At 39.1% G+C, this 19,847-nt stretch overlaps 3 protein-coding genes across 3 annotated transcripts; all 3 read right to left on the reverse strand.

Annotated features, from left to right (window-relative positions):
* Positions 1-746: 746 nt before the first annotated feature.
* PLDDELTA (phospholipase D delta) lies at positions 747-7,095 on the reverse strand. Its single transcript, XM_008243781.3, has 10 exons — positions 5,782-7,095; positions 5,060-5,176; positions 4,741-4,935; positions 4,185-4,484; positions 3,989-4,057; positions 3,736-3,883; positions 3,120-3,268; positions 2,564-2,716; positions 1,667-1,867; positions 747-1,303 (listed from the first exon to the last, which is right to left on the reverse strand). Exons 1-10 carry the CDS (start codon positions 6,715-6,717, stop codon positions 1,010-1,012), a joined length of 2,562 nt encoding a protein of 853 aa, XP_008242003.2. The 5' UTR covers positions 6,718-7,095; the 3' UTR covers positions 747-1,009.
* Positions 7,096-8,362: 1,267 nt separating this feature from the next.
* On the reverse strand, positions 8,363-8,971 carry LOC103340376 (uncharacterized protein At1g76070-like). Its single transcript, XM_008243783.2, has one exon. It carries the CDS (start codon positions 8,969-8,971, stop codon positions 8,363-8,365), a length of 609 nt encoding a protein of 202 aa, XP_008242005.2.
* Positions 8,972-9,322: 351 nt separating this feature from the next.
* On the reverse strand, positions 9,323-18,426 carry NRPB1 (RNA polymerase II large subunit). Its single transcript, XM_008243784.2, is given in 17 exon segments — positions 9,323-9,778; positions 10,009-10,156; positions 10,264-10,317; positions 10,466-10,537; positions 10,740-11,544; positions 11,547-13,821; positions 13,923-14,181; positions 14,563-14,849; positions 14,937-15,272; positions 15,358-15,499; positions 15,616-15,836; positions 15,983-16,144; positions 16,273-16,340; positions 16,343-16,427; positions 16,506-16,805; positions 17,493-17,756; positions 18,107-18,426. Coding segments are annotated over 16 exon segments (5,526 nt in total). The 5' UTR covers positions 18,191-18,426; the 3' UTR covers positions 9,323-9,778; positions 10,009-10,044.
* Between the last annotated feature and the right edge of the window lie 1,421 nt (positions 18,427-19,847).

Genomic DNA, 19,847 nt, shown 5'->3' on the forward strand with positions numbered 1-19,847 from the left:
ATTTGTTATGTTAAATAACCATTTCTTTTTTTTTTTTTTTTTTTTGTTTTTTGTTTTTTTTTTTGTTTTAATCTGTTAACCTGTAAATCTATATATATAAAGCAAAAGGTAAAGAATGATGAAACATTCAAAATACTAGAAAATGTCATTGGTTAATTCAAATATTAAAAATTATAATTATTAATTAAATGAGGATAATATGATAAATTTACCTTTTTTAAATATTAAAATAAAATTAAAAAAATCAGATAATATGTCTTACTTTTATAGAACATAACTACTCTGTTATCTTTTCTTAATTCTAAAAATAAAATAAAAAAGAAAACTAATTGGCACATGCATAGGGGCTAGTTTGATTGAACGATAAACTTTTCTGTGGGAGAAATTTTTTGTAAAATTATTTCTTCTTATAGTAATTTATATTTATTAAGGTAATTAGGAAAATTTTGATTCTCTTTTGTCTATCAGGTAGGAATTTATTTTTATTTTTTTACCGTAAAAAACTAGACTAGTAAATTTGATTATTATCACGAATAAATTTGGTTAGTATTTGAATTTAGAGGGAACAATTTTTAATTGTTTTTTTATTGCATGGTTTAATATCAAGTTTGTGGTTGAATTATGGTTCATTGGAAGTAACTTTGGTTTATTTCACTTTACTGCTTGCTTGCCATCCATATTAGCAATAGGAATAAAAATATATAATGCAACTGCCTTAAGAACTTCAACCAATTTGTACAAAAACAGAAAAAGAAATGAAAAATCTTCATTCACAATATCTACTCTTCCAAGTCATTGTGTGTAAATTCACAAAGTGATATTTTCAACTATGTTGGCACATATGCATCAGTTACAGTACAAATTCACAGAATCTAATCAACAAGGAAACGGACTGAAATTAGCAAGAAAGAAACAGCAACTAGGTTGATCTGGTAACTCGGAGGGCTGGGTGACATATCGCTTCAATTTTATTTAACAAGTCGTGTATGAATATAAGACTCTGGAGAGATCATGTTGTGAGAGTATCAGGAAGTGCGGCAGAATGACCTCCAATTACTTTACCACCAACGTCAGGGAAATTTTCATGTCCCGGCAGGGGGCCGACCTTCCCATCAGCATCTACCTGCAGAGGATACTTCAAAAGGTGACCCTGCAGTAGTGTAAAATCTGGAGATGTGAATCTCTTCCAGTTTTCTTCAGCAATCCCGTTGACTGTCCTCACACATTCCAAACTCTCTGGCTCTTCAAAGCATGGATCTTTACCAAGATGCTCAGCCCAAAGCGACATTCGATATCCGTATATCTGCATGAACAGAATATTGGATGTCTAATTAAAGCATGTAAGTGTAAAAGAAATTGAAAAAAAAAGGCAAATTCTTTATGTTGTCAACAAATTCTAAATCCGGGAGGTAAATAACTATATTCAACAAACTCAACCACAAGGGGATTTTGTGAAGTTTCTTAAATGCATTTTAACTTGTTCTTGGAAAACAATGGAAAGAAGGGGCAAAAAGGAAAGGAACTGCTACTCTGAACCAAGACGAGAACAATTATAACAGCTAGTGCTCATGAAGTCTCTCGGAAGCTGAAGGAATTGACTCATGCTCATAAATATCCTCCTCGGCATCAGCCAAGAAAGGAGCCTCAATTATACAGAGTGGCATACCTGACCAAATGGATGTCTCCGCCTCTCAGCCCAAGTGTAATGGGGCTGATATGCACCCATAGCTATCTCGGTGTCTTTGCTACCAGCCATTGATCTTTGGTTGATATTGGCAGATCCAAGTATTACGTACTCGTCATCTACTACCATACCCTTGGCATGAACATAAATCATAAACCGCTGATATTTATATGCATCAGAGACCTGAAAGAAAATTTTATTATAAAGGCCAACATCTGAAAAGTTCTCGCAGACAATAAATTAAAGCAGATATCTAATGAATTTAAAGATCTAAGCTTGAGTGGTCATCTTATCCTCTGTGAAGCATGAGATGAACTAATGGTAAATCTCAGGAAAATGCGTAAGGTCATTGGCATGGTAGGAATACAAAAGTGAATGCATTTAATCTGTAATAATGGCCAAAAACAAAAATTCAACCTTTAAAATAAGTAAAAATAGAGCTTTCGCCTTAAAATGTGTAACATACTACAACTACTAGAGTAATCTACATTAACAAAATATTTTTGCCTTCACATTGGTACAATAATGTAAATGTGACAGATCGTGACATTGACCTTTAAATATACCAAACAGGATAGAGGAAATCTTTCTACTGTCTTGCGTGCTAATCTTGATACATATTTTGATATTTCAAGGTCCCACAGAGTAGTACATGCTAATTACAGAAAACGACAGCATGGATTTTGCATATACTAAGATCTCAAAGCTGAAAGCATTAGAGAGATTAAGTGAATATATTGTGAAAATTGTAATTGGAAACCATGAATTTCTCAGCCATGCGGATTAAGGGCCTACTATTTAGTTAATGCCAACCAAAGAAGCTAGCACTGAATAATAAAGTCAGAGCAGTTGGAAAGACAATTATTCTCAAATAATTACCGAAGCACCATTGTCATTCGAAGTTTCCTCTGAAAGTTTTTCCCGGTTACCAAGGCAATAGAAATTGAGGTAATCTTGAGGATGTGAGTCCTGAAGCTGCTCCGATTTTAGTGCCTTTGCAACAATATCATACATTGCTTGCATTGTCTGGCTCTGCACAAAGTAAACATGCACAAGTCAGAAAGCAACTTCTATATGTCCTTTCCATTCTTATTCTTACACACTTTCACTAGTTCCTTGTCCTTGACATCTAAGGATAGATACCATGATACCAATACTACGATGAACAACACGAAAGGAATAATTCTGAACCAATAATTTCCAAGAAAACAAGCCCACTGATTGGAAACCAAACAACAGATGATGTATTATTCAAGCTACTAGCAAAGAGTAGCTTAAAAACAAGCTACCAGCAAAGAGAATCAATGATGTCAAAGCAAAAAGTCCATCGCTGTTTATTATAGTCATTAGAAGAACATTACAGCCATCTTAATGTTCCTGTTTACCAAAACGTGTTTCCCATGTATAAGCATTTCCATAATATATAATCACCTACCTGCCAGAAAAGAATTTCTTGCATTGCAGCAGATTTTGGATCACCTTCAGGCCACATAGGTAAAACAACATACACTGCAAATCTCTCCTTAGCTTTAATTTTGCTAGCAATCTTTAATGCCAACTCCACTGGGATAAGATTATCAGCTCCTGCTCACACCATGAAAGAAAATATTCGGATAAATTTGAATGCAAAGAAAGCATATATCCTAGTATCAATTAATAACAATTACTTTATTTATATTTTTCAAACCGAAGAATGTGAATTTGAAAAAATATAAGTGGTTAGGTGGCAGGTGTAATAGTCTTGGGTCATTAAGGCTAATTTAAAGCCAACGACAGAATAAAATGAAGATGCAAATTTTCAATATTCCCAGTCAATTATGGAGTAAATAATAAAAATTGCAATTACTTAGGAAAAAAAGATTTGTACTTGGGGAAGGGGGACGGGTGTGTGGAAGTTGAGTTGGTTCCCATGTACAGAATGCTAGAACCCATAAATTTCAAGTGCATAATACCATGATGCATTGTTTCGCAAAGCTAAAGTTTTGCTCCCCCCAAAAAAAATTCCTAGAAACAAGCATCATAATGCAGTGCTCAGCATATTGTCAGCTTACCTGCATTTCTATAATCTGGCCATGCATATGATGAACCAAGAAAATACTGATTTTCAATATATATAAAATGTTGAGCGGATCTGATTGCCTGGATGTATGCTGTTTGAATGCTTTTATCTATTACCAGATTCTTTGAACAAATAAGATTCTGCAGTTACAATCAAGAGGAACGATCAGATTTTGTCTACACATTTAAAAGTATTAAAAGGAAGAAAGATAGAAGGGGGAGGGAGAGGGGGGGTCAAATACAAACCTGGGCCTCAGCATTAGGGATGGCTTTGGGAAATCCTTTCAGTGATCCTGAGTCAATGGACCGAAAAATCTGCACAAGAAAGAAAGATATACCCAGCTTGATTCTCCTATTTATTTTATTATATATATATATATATATATATATTGAAAGAAACAGAAAATAACAAAAAGAGTGAAAGAAAGTTTCATCATCCAACCTGAACATGCCAATCTTCGGGATCATCTTCACGTTGAACCCACAAAGCAGGGTCGTCTTCTGGAATAGTTGTTCCATCCTTTGAAACAGATAGTGGAGGACTAAGTATCCATGAGATGCGGTTAATTTTTATCAAAGCATCGTCATGCCAATGTGAAGCCCTCTTTTTTAGTCCGAACTCTCTCCATTGTGTTGCTTTCCTCCAACGTTGCTCAAAGTTTATAAGAACATCATACGCAGCAGGCCCATCAATTCTACAGTGTAAGTCATGCCATGGTTGCCTTGGAGCCTTGGTTCCAGCCTAGTACAGGAACAAAACACAAAAAGCCAAAAAGATATGCATCTTAGCAGTCCATTCAAAGGAATAGAAACCTCGGATCTTGAGTAATCATTGAAAATAAAATATCATATACAAATTATGCTAGTACGTGAGTGAATTAGAAAGAAACAAGAAAGACAAGGAAAATCATGACAGGGTCTTAAATACTATCCCAATTGTTATGGATGTTAGAAACAATGCAGAAATAAAATGTATAACCCAATCACCAATTACTTACAGGAAAAGTAGGTTGATGAAAATCATCCTTAAATACAGTGTTAAGATCACGAAACAGTCTGTGCTCAGGTGTGTCATAACGACCATCACAAAGATCAAGACCTCCTATAAATGCAGTTATCTTGCGATTATTACCATATGCCTGTGTGTCCACGAGAACGCATTTTTGATGGTGGGTAAAGAGGGTTCCAACAACCTGCACAAACCCATAAAATGCAAGTTAGACTCAGCAAGTTGATCAGCTTAGTGGAAAGCAAAATCTTACATGAAAGTAAAGGAACGCTTGCTGAATCACGCAAATAAGGGCGTCCAAAACCTGCCTGTTGTTTAATAATGCTAAGCTTACTGCTGGCGTAGCGAGTTGCCAGAACACAATTAACAGATGAATGCTTGAAAAACTTCCGGGTTTCTTCATCATGCGTACCCATCATTCCTGCCTGCAACCAATCCGAACTTCACATTACGAACCAATTTCCATGACCTCACATACAAACTTGCACAAGCATCTTGACAAATTACACAATGCACTAAAAATTCGTTATCTCACTAGGGGTAAGATTGGGAGGGAAACAGCATAACTGAATAAAGATGATGAACTACTGAACAGATTTGCTACAGTCCAAAAGTCTGGGAGAGTAATAGAAGGTGTGAAACCAACCCAATTAACTACTTAAGTACCCCTCTAACACCCCATTACCCGAAATGGAATAAAATAGTCCAACTTGGGATCTCCTCTTCTTTTCTCTTTTCTTTTTCTGGCTTTACATTTCAGTCCATATAGTGCATTGCATAGGTTGCAGTACGCACTTGGATGAGCAATGGATACCAACCAACCACCATCACCATCACTACCAAAGCCACCACCACTATCACCACCAACTCATAGGTACCCATTTGGGCCAATGGGTAACCATTATCCATCCCTATTTACAATCAAAGACACCACTAAAAGATTCCAAACCATATAGATTGAAAATGATTGACATATCCATAATAAGCAAAAACCAAATTCAAAAAGACAATGCAGGTTTGGAATTGTGACCGTTTTGAAGAAGAACTTATCGTGTGAGGTCTTATCGTCCCAGACCAACAGCAACACCCTCACGCCTTCTTCAGACTTGTACTTGAGCAAGTCGCCGAGCGTTAAGTCGCCGCCACGTGGCAACGGTCGGCTGGGCTCTCGAATCAGCCTCACCTTGTGAAACACAGACCAACCCACAATGTAAATCAAGTGATGAGCCTCCGAAATCGCATAGCAAATGTCCTCCCAGCAATTCTCAGGCCTATACACCTTCCGTCCATCCAATTCAATCTCCGGCAGCAGCCCATCCGGCACGTGCGCGTCTTGGTACAACCTCAAGGAGCTTCCTTTCCGCAACGGGAAATACGTGTGGCGCACACCCCTGTGTTCCGGATCGCCCGCTATACCATGCTTGTACAGTGGGTTTTTCTCGAAAGGCGTGAACTTTAGCTCGACCCGGATCGCCGAGTCGGGTTTCGGGGGCGTCCCGGATGACCCGATAATGGGAAACCACCCGGATATGAGTTCTCCGGTAGCGATTTTCTCGGCGGAGATCTTAGCGGTGCCGATGAGCTCGGCGCCGAAGAGGTCGTTGTCTTTAACCTGAAACTCGAGGTTAATTACGGGGTGTGCCAGGGGGATGAAGAAGTGCGCGTTCCACTTCGGGTTCTGCGAGTTCTTTATGACACGCGTCCTGGCCACGGTGGTCTCGGGGACCAAAACGGTGACGTAGGAGTCGCTGGTGATGATCTTAGGGCGGCTGTGTTGGGGCTTGTGTTCTTCGCCGTCGGATTCGGTGTGGCGGGAGTGGGGGATTGTGATAGTGTCACAGGCGGTGAAGCAACGGCGGAAGCGCTCGGAGACAAGGTCCATGTTGGGCAGCCGCCGGGCTTCGATGATATGGAGGTCGAGGTCGCCGTGCAGGTAGGTCACCAGCTCCAACGTCATTTCGGCCATTGCGGCGGGGTGACGTGGCACCGGAGGATGGAGGTCACTGTACGAACCACAGTTCAGAGAGGGTTGGGGTTGGGGGGTTAGAATAGCGACAAAAAAAACTGGGTTTATGGGTTTGGCGTTGCTTGAGAAACACAGAGGAGTTTCAGAGACCTCGTGGCGCCTAGAGGCTTTTGGGGATTTTAAATCTCGTGAAATCTTATAATATTGACAGAGAAGGTTGTGTGTGACGGAGGAGAAGAGGGAAGGGGATGAGTGTGGAGTCGGGAGTTAGTGTCCGTTACAAAAATTGGGATTTTTTCGTAATTAAAAATTGTTTTTTTTTAATGCAAAAAAAATTGTGTCGGGTGAAATAATTGGTTTGGTTTGGATACGTGGAGTGAGACCCATGAACAATTAGAACATGTTCATACTTCATATGGACCCATATTTTCATTTCCATTTTGTATGGAGCTTGTGGCTCCACCATCTACTTATAGCGTCAATCAACGCCAACCCATTTTAATATTAGGCATGAGAAATCATCTAAAATCTTTTATATTAATCCATGTTAGAATAATTTTAAAATGAGAAAAGTATAACTTTTTTTTTCCCCATATAATGTTAGATAAATGTGTTTGCAGTAAAATCAGATTGTTTATGTTTGCCGAATCGAGTCATGTCGGAAAATTACCATCTTTTTCATACCATGTGTTGGAGAAAAACTATCCTACAACGAGGATATCACTTTTTGCTATTTCCATTACAAGAAAGATTTTTTTCCATTTGGTAGCTGCTCCTGGCTCCTTTTTGCCAGTCAGAATGCAATCGGCATGCTCTAGGAATAGTGTCATAACCTAATATTTAATTAACTTTGGCTTGATTAGGTGCTTGTTTATTCCTTATGAGATTTTAAATCCAACTTTTGAATACATTTACGTTTAAAAGAAGAGAATCATGGAAAAGTAGAAAGTCTCCTCCTCAAGTTGCTTTACTTATTTTGCCTACATCTTTACCCTACTGCCCACAAATCATTATCAGTGTAGTTGGAAAGATGTCCTACCCTCACTCTCACCATCACAAACATAATCTTCACAAAATAATTATTTTATTTCCTCATTGAGCAACAAACCAAATCCCAAACCCAAAATATCTGTCCTTCCATCATTTCCTGTTTATGCAATTCTTTATTCCAGAAATATAGAAACCCACATGGCTGGCTGGCCTGCTGATGTGAAGGATGGCTTGAAGACACTGCCATTTAAAATTCTGACGCAACAGCTGCCCTAGGAAAGAAGGGTTTGGTATCTTGTAAAGATGAATTTTATTTCTTGGTTTGTTTCCAGTAAAATAATGCAAGAATTTGAACTCTTTTCAAGTGTCAAGCATTTTACATGTGTATTAAAATTGCAGCCACAGAGCCCTCTACGACCAAAACCACCAGTCAGCTGAACAGCTCTTCAAATGTTTGTTTGGTTTGCAGGAAAAACCATCTTGGTTAAAAAAAATCTCAAGAGTTACTGATCAGTATTGCCACAACAATTATCATAAACACCCCATAAACATTGATTAATTTTTTTGCACATGTGTTTTTACAATTAAAGAGGATTTGGATGAGGAGAAATGGTTCTTCTTTTCCTCGAAGTAACTTCTTTCTTCTGGTCCGTACTTAACATCGCTCTCCTTCTTGACTATCGCCACCCACCCTATTTTTCACATCACCCAATTGATCATCATGAACCTCCAATATCAAATCAAAATCAGCCAGCACATCACGACCACTTGCAAACCTCCTCATCTGACCCAAAGAAGGCACTCTCTCTGGACCTCTAGATGAGCCGGCCACCAAACCATCAGGGTTGTTGTTGTCATTTTCATCACCTTCTTTTGGTGGGGCTTCCTTGGGCAAACCCTTTGATGTCTTTTTCTTCACCTTATTAGGAACACATGAAACTAGATTGCAGGTGGAGCTTTCTTGTGGTGGAGGGCAAGCCCTCTTGCTAGTATTTGACTTGCTTTTGCTTTGGTTCTTCTTCTTCTTCTTCTGCTTGCCCTTGATTTGACCCATGCATGAGACTTTTGGAGAAGTGGGTTCTTTTGGACCAAAGGTAATTCCATTCCTGGGCTTCCTTCTGGCCTCAGAGGGTATGAGTGATGTCATTGGACCTGGGGTTTTTCTAGGGCTGGGAGGTGGGCTGTGGTATGTGACTGCAGGCTGTGCAGCCTTTGATAAAAGCTCCAGAATTCTGCTCCCAATAAGTCTTGATTGTTTCTCCATTGATTTTCAGTTTAATTGTTCTTGCAGCTCTTCTAGCTGTGTTTGTTGTATACTTGTGTGTTTATATAAGAGAGAGAGAGAGAGAGAGAGAGGTCTTTAGAGGCTTTGGAAGAGCCGGAGAGGGAACGAGATTGTTGACCTCTTCATAGACAGTGTACTGGAATGGTTAGAAAGGTTTTTGCCGCCTAGAATTAAATAATTGCATTACCAGTGCAAGCTCCACTTGGCATGCCATTCTCGAATGTCAACGTTTTGTTAATTCCTTATCGTTCAAGTTTGTGTTGGAAGGTTACATCCAAAGGGGTCAACAACTTTTAAAAGAAGAGCCTGATAGAGAAGGATAGCAACGTGTGACAACAAATTTAACAAATTATAAACTTTTTGTTCGAAGTTCAAAACCAAGCTTGCTAATCAAGAGAGGAAAATGTCCTGCTAGAACGTCAAAATTACAATTACAATAAGATCGAGAGCCAAACTATTTTGATTACACGCAGTGCACCTGAACAAATTAGATGTGCAATATGAAATAGTACAGTTGCAAAGTTTTTTGGAACCAAAACCAAAAGGGTGGTCCAAAGTTGAGATGCATGACCAGGAGTGGGTCTTTTTTCAACGTAAAATCGACCGCTAGTAGTAAAACACGTAAAATCTAGTCTCGGGCTATATACAGGAAGCAACTTAGACATGGATGCGCTGCAAAACCAGCTTACATCCTGCAGTTGATCGTCCAACTTTAATTCGACTCCCCACTTCCATCAACCTATCCACATTACAAGTCCAGATTCTCTGATAGCTGCAGGTGAGCTGCTGTAGATTCAGATAGATAAAACATGAGTGGCATTTATAAATAACATAAGGATGCACAGAACTGATGACATGGAAACAAAAAATCCTAATAACCAAAAAAAAAAAAAAATGTTAAAAAAGCATTTTCTGAACAAACTGCGTTATAAGCAGTAATCAACCTGGAGCACAAAGGGAAATTCCCACTCAATTTAATAGGCACCCACAAGATAAAAGCTTGAAGAAAAATATACCTCTACATCATCTCAAACTTCTAAATGTAAAATGCATTAACGAGTGCTTCTGTCATCCTTAGTATCCTTCTCGCTCGTTTGAGGTGTGTACTGGCTAGTAGACGACGGCGAGTACCCAGGTTGACTAGGTGAGTACCCAGCACTTGGACTGCGTGGAAACAAAAGCAACGAGGAAAACAGATGAACATTTTGGCAGAGCACAATGAAGATCAAAACAAGAAATATCTAGCGAGAGAATATTGTTTCCCAGTTTACCTGTATTGTGGAGAACTTGGACTATAATCTGGGCTCACTCCAGAGGTAAATGGGCTGAACAAGAACAAAATTAGAAAGAAAAAAACAGACATATTTCAACAAATTAATACACACACAAATACCAAGTAGACTCCAAAAATTCTAAATTAGAAAGGCAAATATAGGAAGTGTGGTCAGAGGTGACCAAACAAAGGAAGCTTACCTTCCAGGACTGTACGTAGGGCTTGAAGGAGAGTAAGATGGAGACGTAGGTGAATACGATGGTGAGGTTGGGCTGCAATAAAAAAAGAAAAAGAAAAGAAAAGAACACAAGTAGTGATGAGATTTCCTTCATAATTATAAGTGGCAAGTCAATGAGCAAGGAACTGAAGAGGCTTATAAATCATGTCAGAGTAATAATCCCACTCATAAGCACTGATCAGTCAACCACACTCAGCAACTCTGATGCCATAAGTGCAGTTCGATAGACAGCTCACCTGTAATTTGGAGACGTAGGACTATATGGACTAGATGGTGACAATCTTGGACTGCTTGGAGAGTATGCCGACGAAGGACTGTATTTGGCTGACTGAGGATTGTAACTTGGAGATGTAGGGCTATAGCTGGGAGAAGTTGGACTATAACTCGGAGAAGTTGGGCTGTAACCAGGAGAAGTTGGGCTGTAGGCCGGTGAGGTTGGGCTGTAGGATGGAGATGTGGGGCTGTAGGAGGGCGACGTTGGGCTATAGGAAGGCGATGTAGGGCTGTAGGAAGGCGATGTAGGGCTGTAGGAAGGTGATGTGGGACTATATGCAGGTGAAGTCGGGCTGTAAGCAGGTGATGTCGGGCTGTAAGCAGGTGATGTTGGACTGTAACTTGGTGAAGTTGGACTGTAACTTGGAGATGTGGGGCTGTAACTTGGAGAAGTGGGGCTGTAACTTGGAGAAGTGGGGCTATAGCTGGGTGAGGTGGGTGAGTATGATGGACTTGTAGGAGAATAGGCCGGACTGGTTGGACTATAACCTGGAGAACTAGGACTATAGGTTGGAGAGGTGGGACTGTACCCAGGAGAAGTGGGGCTGTACCCGGGTGAGGTGGGACTATAACCAGGGGACGTGGGACTGTATCCAGGGGAGGACGGACTGTAGCCAGGGGATGATGGGCTGTAGCCTGGAGATGAAGTAGGAGAGAATGCCATTCCTCCAACATAGGGAGAAAACTGGGCATCTGAAATGGGTGACAGACGAAGGTTTGGGCTCAGCAAATAATTTGGAGACATCATGCCCTCATGATATGGGTTCCCGACACTGGAGAACGAGATGGTGTCATACCGAAATCAAGACCATCCATATAACTAGGTAGCTGGAGTTCAATTGCATTCTTCAACATCTCGTCATTGAGATACAGGGCACAGTCTCCTGTGCCAATAGGTGCAAGCTGGCCTAACATTATGTTTTCAGTTACGCCTCTCAAATAGTCTGTTTCTGCAAACACTGCAGCATCAAGAAGAATATCGACAGTTTCTTCAAATGAGCACCTCATCATGGGACCGGTGTCATTTCGATTGATGCCATGACGAGTAATGGCCATCAAGTGCCCACGATAGGTCATGGTATCACAAAGGATAGCCAGATGCCGATAATTCACATAAGACCCATCAAAAGATATGACAACACGCAACTCATCCAACAGTGACCGACGAACTGCCTCAATTCCAAGAATTTCAAGAATTTCAATCAAGTGATTACTCGTTGTCCTCCGGGCATCAACATCATCATGACACAGGACAGCTAAGAGATTAACACCTTCTGTGTCCAGCATCCACTCTTGCTCTGCTTTAAATCCTTCACTCGGATCAAACTTGTTAACTTTACCGTGTTTAATGAACACTTTGTTAATATCTGGGATACCTCGAAGAGCCATTTCTGTCAGCATGTTACTCTCAATCTTCTTCAAAAATACATCATCTTCAGCAGATTCATCAACCAATTCCCCTTTTGGAGCTTCAGCATTCATGATACGGATTCGAAGGATCAACTTTTCCGCGTTGTCATCATTGAATATACAAGTTAAATCATCGTCAAATTCAAGATTGATCTTCTCAGCAATGTCAGCCATGCTCAACTTCTTATCCACCATCATTTCGCGATTCAACTCAATGCGAAGCAACCAAGGAGAAATTTTATCAGGGTTAACCTCTTCATCTGGCATTTCATAGTAAGAGTTGACAAAATCAACATCCTCTTCAATTATTGTGCTCATGGGGTCTGGATCATACCACACTTCTGTAGCTTGAGTTACACTTCTGAGAGTGGTGTATTCCAAAGCACACTGGACATTTTTTGCCCTCTCCTTTGTTTTATTAGCTTCAGACTTTAAGTAGACAGACAGAGATGGCGTTTTGATTCTCTTAGCCACATTAATAATTTCCCTCAACCTGGGAACACCTAGGGTAACATTCTTTGCACTCACACCAGCATAGTGGAAAGTATTCAGTGTCATCTGAGTGGCAGGCTCACCAATAGATTGTGCAGCAACGCAACCAATCATTTCGCCAGGTGCTACAAGTGATTGCAGGAAGCGTGACTCTATCTCCCCAATAACCCACTCGAATGCTTCACGAGTAAGCCTGTACTCATCCAACACCCGTTTGCTAGCAAAAGTGCTGCGAAGTAAAATGCTGAAAAACAGTGTAGCATTCTTTTGAGCTTCAACACTCAACAAGTCATCACCAGGAACAACCTTCAGCCTCTCCTGGAGCTTATCAATAGCTTCCACGATTTCCATCGGGTGCATATCGGAAGTCCTTCGGAAGTCAATCTTAAAGGTTTTTTGTGCATTCCAAATGAGCCTCTTCAGGTTAACAGGCAATGGCCAAGAATTATCACCTGTAACTGCTATCTCTGTTCCAAGTTGTAATCTGTCTGTTTCAAGTTTCTGAACCTCTGCATCAAACACATTGCGAAACTCTCTAATAGTTTTGAGATCCTCAACATGTTCATGCAACATGTAGTCTGGATTCCAATTTTCATCATCAAGCTCATACGAAAAAGTCTTATCAAATTCTGATTTTTTCATCTTTAAAGAATCCAGCTTTTGTGATTCTATCCAAACAGCATCCATCCCATCTTCCCCGTAAAGAAACTGTATAACATCCCCCAATGAATTTCTGACAGTGCCATCATATTTGACCATAATATCCTCCATAGCCTTCACCAGTCTCCTTTGAATGTACCCAGTCTCAGATGTCTTGACTGCAGTATCTATAAGACCTTCCCTCCCACCCATAGCATGAAAAAAGAACTCCTGTGGAGTTAACCCACGCAGGTAGGAATTTTCTACAAATCCACGACTTTCTGGTCCATAATCATCTTTAGTGAAGTGGGGCAATGTCCGGTCTATGAACCCATAAGGGATACGCTTACCCTCAACATTCTGCTGCCCCACACAAGCAGTCATCTGGGATATGTTGATAAAACTCCCTTTGGACCCTGCTGTAACCATGGCTTTAAGATTGTTGCTCTCCGATAAACTCTTTTGAGCACTACTTCCAGCATCATCACGAGCCCTATTCAAAACCTAACCAAACCAAATATATTATCACTTAACAGTAGGCACCAGAATAAATTGCATACACAAAAAAAAAAAAAAAAAAACAACAAAAACAAAAACAAACAAACCTGGTTCACTTTGTTTTCGAATGAGTCCATCATGGTTCGTCCAGGTTCAGCCTCCAGCTGCTTGGATTGGGCTTTACTTATAAGATCTTTCACCTCATTTTTCGCCTTTGAAATTGTTTCATTGATTTTCTCCATTGTTGCAGCATCAGCAATTGTATCTCCAATTCCAATGCTAAAAGCATTTTGGAGTAGCCAATAGTTAACAAGCCATTGGGTATGACCCAGGAACTTGCGAGCAGCATCCGGGCCAACTTCTTCCCTGCACAACAAGAAAATTCAATCCATTAAACTTCTCTTCTTGTTGAATTTTATTTTTTGGTGGTCAAATTATATGCTTGATACCCAAATGGAAGTAGAACTTTTTTTTTTTTGGGCCTAAAATTAAGATATTTCCAATTTGGATCCATTATGTCATATCATATACTAGGGGGAGTACACTTCACAAGTCCAACAAAAGAATGAAAAGTTCCACGATTTTGGGTAGAGTATATTGGGCTTACACCATCATATCATGACATACACATCAAAGCAACCAAGATTCAGGTCCGTTCTGTGCATAAAAGTGCTGCTACATTCTTTTAAGAAAATAATTGACACACAAATGAATCCATTTCTGAACTAAATAGAGTAAATTGCATACCATATGACATGTATCAGACTTCCTGTAGATGTCCCAAGTGTCTTCTTGCAAAGTGTTCCAGCAAGTAGCTCCCCCTTCTCTATTCTAACAAAAGTATCTCCAGGGGTAACGTTGCCACTTTCTGCTTCCGAGTGCCATGCAGAAGTCCTTTGGAGATTTATCTGTTTTGGTATTATAAGATTGAAGACTTGCTTGCCAGTCCACAATGGCCGTGGCTTCAAAATTGCAGGAGCAGGAACTTTTCCATCAAAATCCTCCCACCACATCAAAATATTCATAAAAACATCCTGAAAAGAATCACTCAATATAAGACTAGGTAGCTAATGAAAAACACAATTTTCAGGAGGGGGCGACAATGGTCAGGTCACAGTTACCTTCTCTATGAAGGTATCCCTCTTGGTAATCTTACGACACCCTAAAAGGGTATCCTGCACAATTCCCATCACGGGTCGATTTGACTGAGGAGACACTATGCACTTGGGCACCATCATGAGCTCCAGTACTTCTGCCCTAGTTTCAAAAGACTGAGGAACATGCATGTTCATCTCATCCCCGTCAAAGTCGGCATTGTATGGAGAGGTCACAGACAAATTCAAGCGAAAAGTTGAGTACGGCATGATCTTGATTCTGTGCCCCATAATAGACATTTTATGGAGACTAGGTTGACGATTGAAGAGGACAAAGTCTCCATCATTCAAATGACGCTCCACCTGAGACCACAATAGTAGAAGTTCAGAAGTGATTCTTAAATAGGAAAGACCCAGATCAAAACTTATCAGAATAAAAGAGCGATGCCTTATATCCAAGCTCCAAATGATGATCACTGCTTTTCTTCAAGTAACGAAGATCAAGCCTTTGCCCATCATCTCGTATTATATACTTCGCACCAGTTTTACCAGGTGGAGGATGGGGCCCATTCTCAACAAGCTCTTTCAACCTGTTTTTTTTTTTATAATTGAAGAATATTCCATTAATAGAAAATAGAATGAACTGAAGAAGAAAAGAAAAAGGTAGAAAAGCACAAAGATGAGAAAATAAACAAATAAAGTTTACCTTTCAATATTATATGGAGTCACAGTCTCTGGGTACGTGAGATTCAAAGCAATACTCCATGGTACTCCTAATTGATCAATGTTTATGTTTGGATCAGGAGTAATCACCGTTCGTGCTGAGAAATCAACTCTCTTCCCCATTAAATTTCCTCTTATTCTGCCTTCCTTTGCCTTAAGCCTACTACATATTGATTTAATAGGCCTCCCTGATCTCTGAGTAGCCTGTTCAGTAAAGAAAAGGTTCAGCATATGCATGAAAAAAAAAATATCTTACCAGTTAACAGAAGTTTATATGTATATACATACAAATAAAGACAACATAAAAGCATATAGCTACTATGAAGAAATATGTTCCCATGTACACATACCCTCGGTAGTCCAGGCAACTCATTGTCAAAATATGTGGCTATGTGGAATTGCAACAGTTGTGCAAACTCTGAAATTATATGAGCAGGTGACCCATTTCTTTCCTGTCTCCTCAGATTCTCATTGTGACGAATAATCATGGCTAACTGATGTGTTAAATCATCCTGGACACAGAAAACAAATGAAGTCAGTGATCACCAACAACAAATGCCTAGATTATCTCTTCAGCGACTAAAATTGTCAGCTTGCTACTGGTCTCTAAACAGAGAAAAACTGCACAAAAGAAGCTTACCTCACTCCTGGATGAGGTGTCCATCATCACAGAGGGTCTCACAGGTTGTGGAGGAATAGGCAGAACAAAATCATCCAGTCAGGACGAGCATATTTAGGGTTCAATCCCAATAACTGGGAGTCCTCATCACTTATCCTTTTTAAGACACTAAGAACCTAAAACAAATTCAACAATATGTTAGCATCATGCAAGTGTGATAAAAGGAAGAATCTGTCTAAATGAAGTATGCCAACCCTTTCTGCAGTAAGTGTCTGTTTCCTTTCCACAGGTTCAGGAAGCTGTTCCTGGTCATCACTTTTCTTCCGTTGGGCTTTGTACTCTGCATTCATTTTCATACCCTCTATAGAGAGCTTGGGCTGCTGAGCACCACAGCCGCCCCGACTTTTCTTTACAGGTTCTTCAGATTCCTGGCCTTGGACATCAATTTCATCACCACCATCACATTTGGTTTTGTTTTTGCATGCATCCAAAATCTTTTTTAGCCTATTTTTTGGGCTCTTAATTCTCAAAGCCTGCTTAAACTTGTGATCATCCTGCAAAATAAAGTCGCATAAAACTTGTTACGATTAACAATTGTCTATACTTAAGCTTTAAGATTTTTTTTTTAAACAAAAACCCTTTCAGAATCCTTGAGGCAAACACAGCCAACACAATGAAACATCAGCAAATAGGTAAGAGAAATTGTTGATCATTAAGAATTAAATTTTACGTAAAGCAAGCCTTGCCATAATCGTTGTCTCCAAAAATAACATATCCCATATAAAGGAAACTTTACGGTAATAGCTCATTTCATGACAAAAATGAAACGCGCACGATTAAAGGTTTGTGCCTAGGAAACACTCCTTCAATATGCACACATAAAAGAAGAAACTAATTCCTCACTCCTATTTTTCCTAATCATAAGAAGTGTCCGCTGTTAAACTTCATCCTAATTAATCTTTTTCCTCTCTATTTCTTCCAACAAAACACTTTAGAAAATCCCATACACCACTGAGGATAGAAGGATATGCATTGTATTCGTTCAAGCCACCAAAACAACCATCAAGTTTACAAACGGGGAATACAACAGCCAAATACTTCCAAATGACCTTTCAATCTATCTCAAAAGAGTAACATGCTTACCAATTTAATGTTTGCCAACCTAAATAACGTAGTTCTTGAAAGTCAATTAAACAAAGCCGAAGACTAGTTTGCAGAGATAATTTAAGTCTTCTAAGTACCTCATCGACTAGAATTTTTGAGCAATTGAAGCAAACACATCGCATTACGGACAACACGGTCTTCATGAAACCAATGTGAAACATTGGTTTGGCAAGCTCAAGGTGCCCAAAATGGCCCGGGCACTCAGCCATGTTGGCCGTACATGTTTCACATTTCATTTTTCTGTCAATTGTACCAAGTCGAGGATCACTTAAACCTGCCGTCTTGGGTTTGCCTCCCAACATGGTCTCGCTGTGCTCAATCTGCACTACAGACATTTGCCTCTGCAAACAAAACACATAAAAGGTTTCAGCATTCTCCGATTCACCTAAATACAATATTCATCAAACCCTAACACTTCATCCAATCACTACTCAATCTAACAAACTTAGTAAAGAGCTTTCGAATTTGAAAGCTAAATACAATATTCATCAAACCCTAACACTTCATCCAATCACTACTCAATCGAACAAGCTCAGTAAAAGAGCTTTCGAATTTGAAAACTCGCAAGAGAAAGCAGAAGCATAAGCAGTTACAGGATTTCCATTCCTTTTTCCATTAATTTCCTTTCTCAGCAAACAAACAGACGAGAATAGAAAGATAAAACGAAGAATAGAGAGGAAACGGAAATTACTATTTCGTCCGGGCTCAGAATGCCGAACTGAACACAGCGGACTTTGGCAACCTCCGCCGGCGAGAATGGGAAGCGTATATCCATGGCGATCTTCGATCGATTATGGAAAGAAGAAAAAACCTAGGGTTTTTCAGACAAGGTGTGAGTGAGTGAAATTCAGTGGAAATAACGAACTGTTTCTCTTTATATTTTGGGTTTTCTTTATGTTTTGTTTTCTCTTTATATTTTTCGGTTTAATTTGAATTCTGTTTATGGCGACTGCGAGAGATCGATGTTGCTCGATCTTCTCTGGAACTCTTCGAGAGAGTCTCCAACAAATCGAAAGAGAATGAGGCACTAAGCGTATATTTATAGGCGAAATAGGTGAACCTAGGGGCTACCGACTTATTAAAAATAAAAAAATGAAATAATAATAATTTTGTAAAGACGAAATTACCCTCTAATTTTAACCATGGTTGCCTTGCCTCCTCCATACGCGTGGCGGCAAAGCAAATCGAACTTATCGGTAATGATAGGTGAAATGTCAATAATATCCTCATGCGACAATGTTTACATTTCTTCTGTGTTGGGGTGAGTTGGGCACATAAGCCATTCCAATCGTGTTGCTAAACTCAAATTTTCACCTTCAAAATACAACTATTCATATATTTTTAGGACTCAAACTGTTTTTTTCTCCAACCTTGCGGATTCATAATTTGATTCTGCAACTTTATTAAATTATTAAAGAATAATATAATCCTATTTTGTTTTTGTGGTTAATTTTTTTAAAATTAATTTTTGCATATTACTTCATGATTTATTTTTTTGAACATTTTGACATAAATTTTTTGAAATTTCACAAACATAATTTTATTAACAAATTGATGGGTATTTATAGAGTTTAGGATATGTTTTGAGGTTGCATCCAACTTATAAAATATATTTACTTATTTTGACCTTTGGATTTAAATTTCAGCTGTTGGATTAATTTTTTTCCCTTTGATCCAGCCAAAATTTAATATAAATCGTTGATTTCTAGCCTTTAGGTTTTTTTAAAATTTTTTGAAAGAAGCCCATTTTAAATGCAGCCATAGAAGTCCAATTTTTAAGTTGCCTAGGCTTTGACAAGTGGCCAGCAACTTGGGGTAGTGGGCAACAATCCATTTGCTTCAAATGTGGCCTCACGTGTCTCTTATCTTTTGCGAAATGGGCCCCACAAAAATTCTGTATGGACTAGAATCTGAGACGAAATTCCACCCCATTTTCCAGTCCACTCAAATTACCCCCCTCCAAATACATGGGTTGGAGATGATTTTGGACTAAAAATCTCAAATTTTAAGTATGACCTCTCATGGTTGGAGATGGATCTAATGAAACAAGATCTTTAGAACATAAGGGTACAAGAATAACATGAGCCCATACAATAAATATAGGCCCAATGTCAACTCAAATATTTATTTTTTTTCTTTTGTGTAATAGCATGCTCAACTCAAGTTTGCCATGAGATGACATGGTAGCACAAATTTTTTTTTATTTTATATGGTGAATAAGAAATACAAATCCTCACAATTAAGATCCCGTTTGGGTATGCTTTTGTTAGAAAGCACAACAAATTTTGTTTGATAAAAATTCAACCGATTTCTGAAAAAGTACTTTTATAATACATAAAAGTACGAAAACATATTTGTATACACATAAACATTTTTAAGTTTTTATGCTAAATATTTGGAAATCTTCAATTGTCATAAATTGAAATAATGGA

Source organism: Prunus mume, linkage group LG8 (genome assembly GCF_029339155.1).
Source record: "Prunus mume cultivar Tortuosa linkage group LG8, ASM2933915v1, whole genome shotgun sequence".
Classification (NCBI taxonomy): Eukaryota; Viridiplantae; Streptophyta; class Magnoliopsida; order Rosales; family Rosaceae; genus Prunus; species Prunus mume.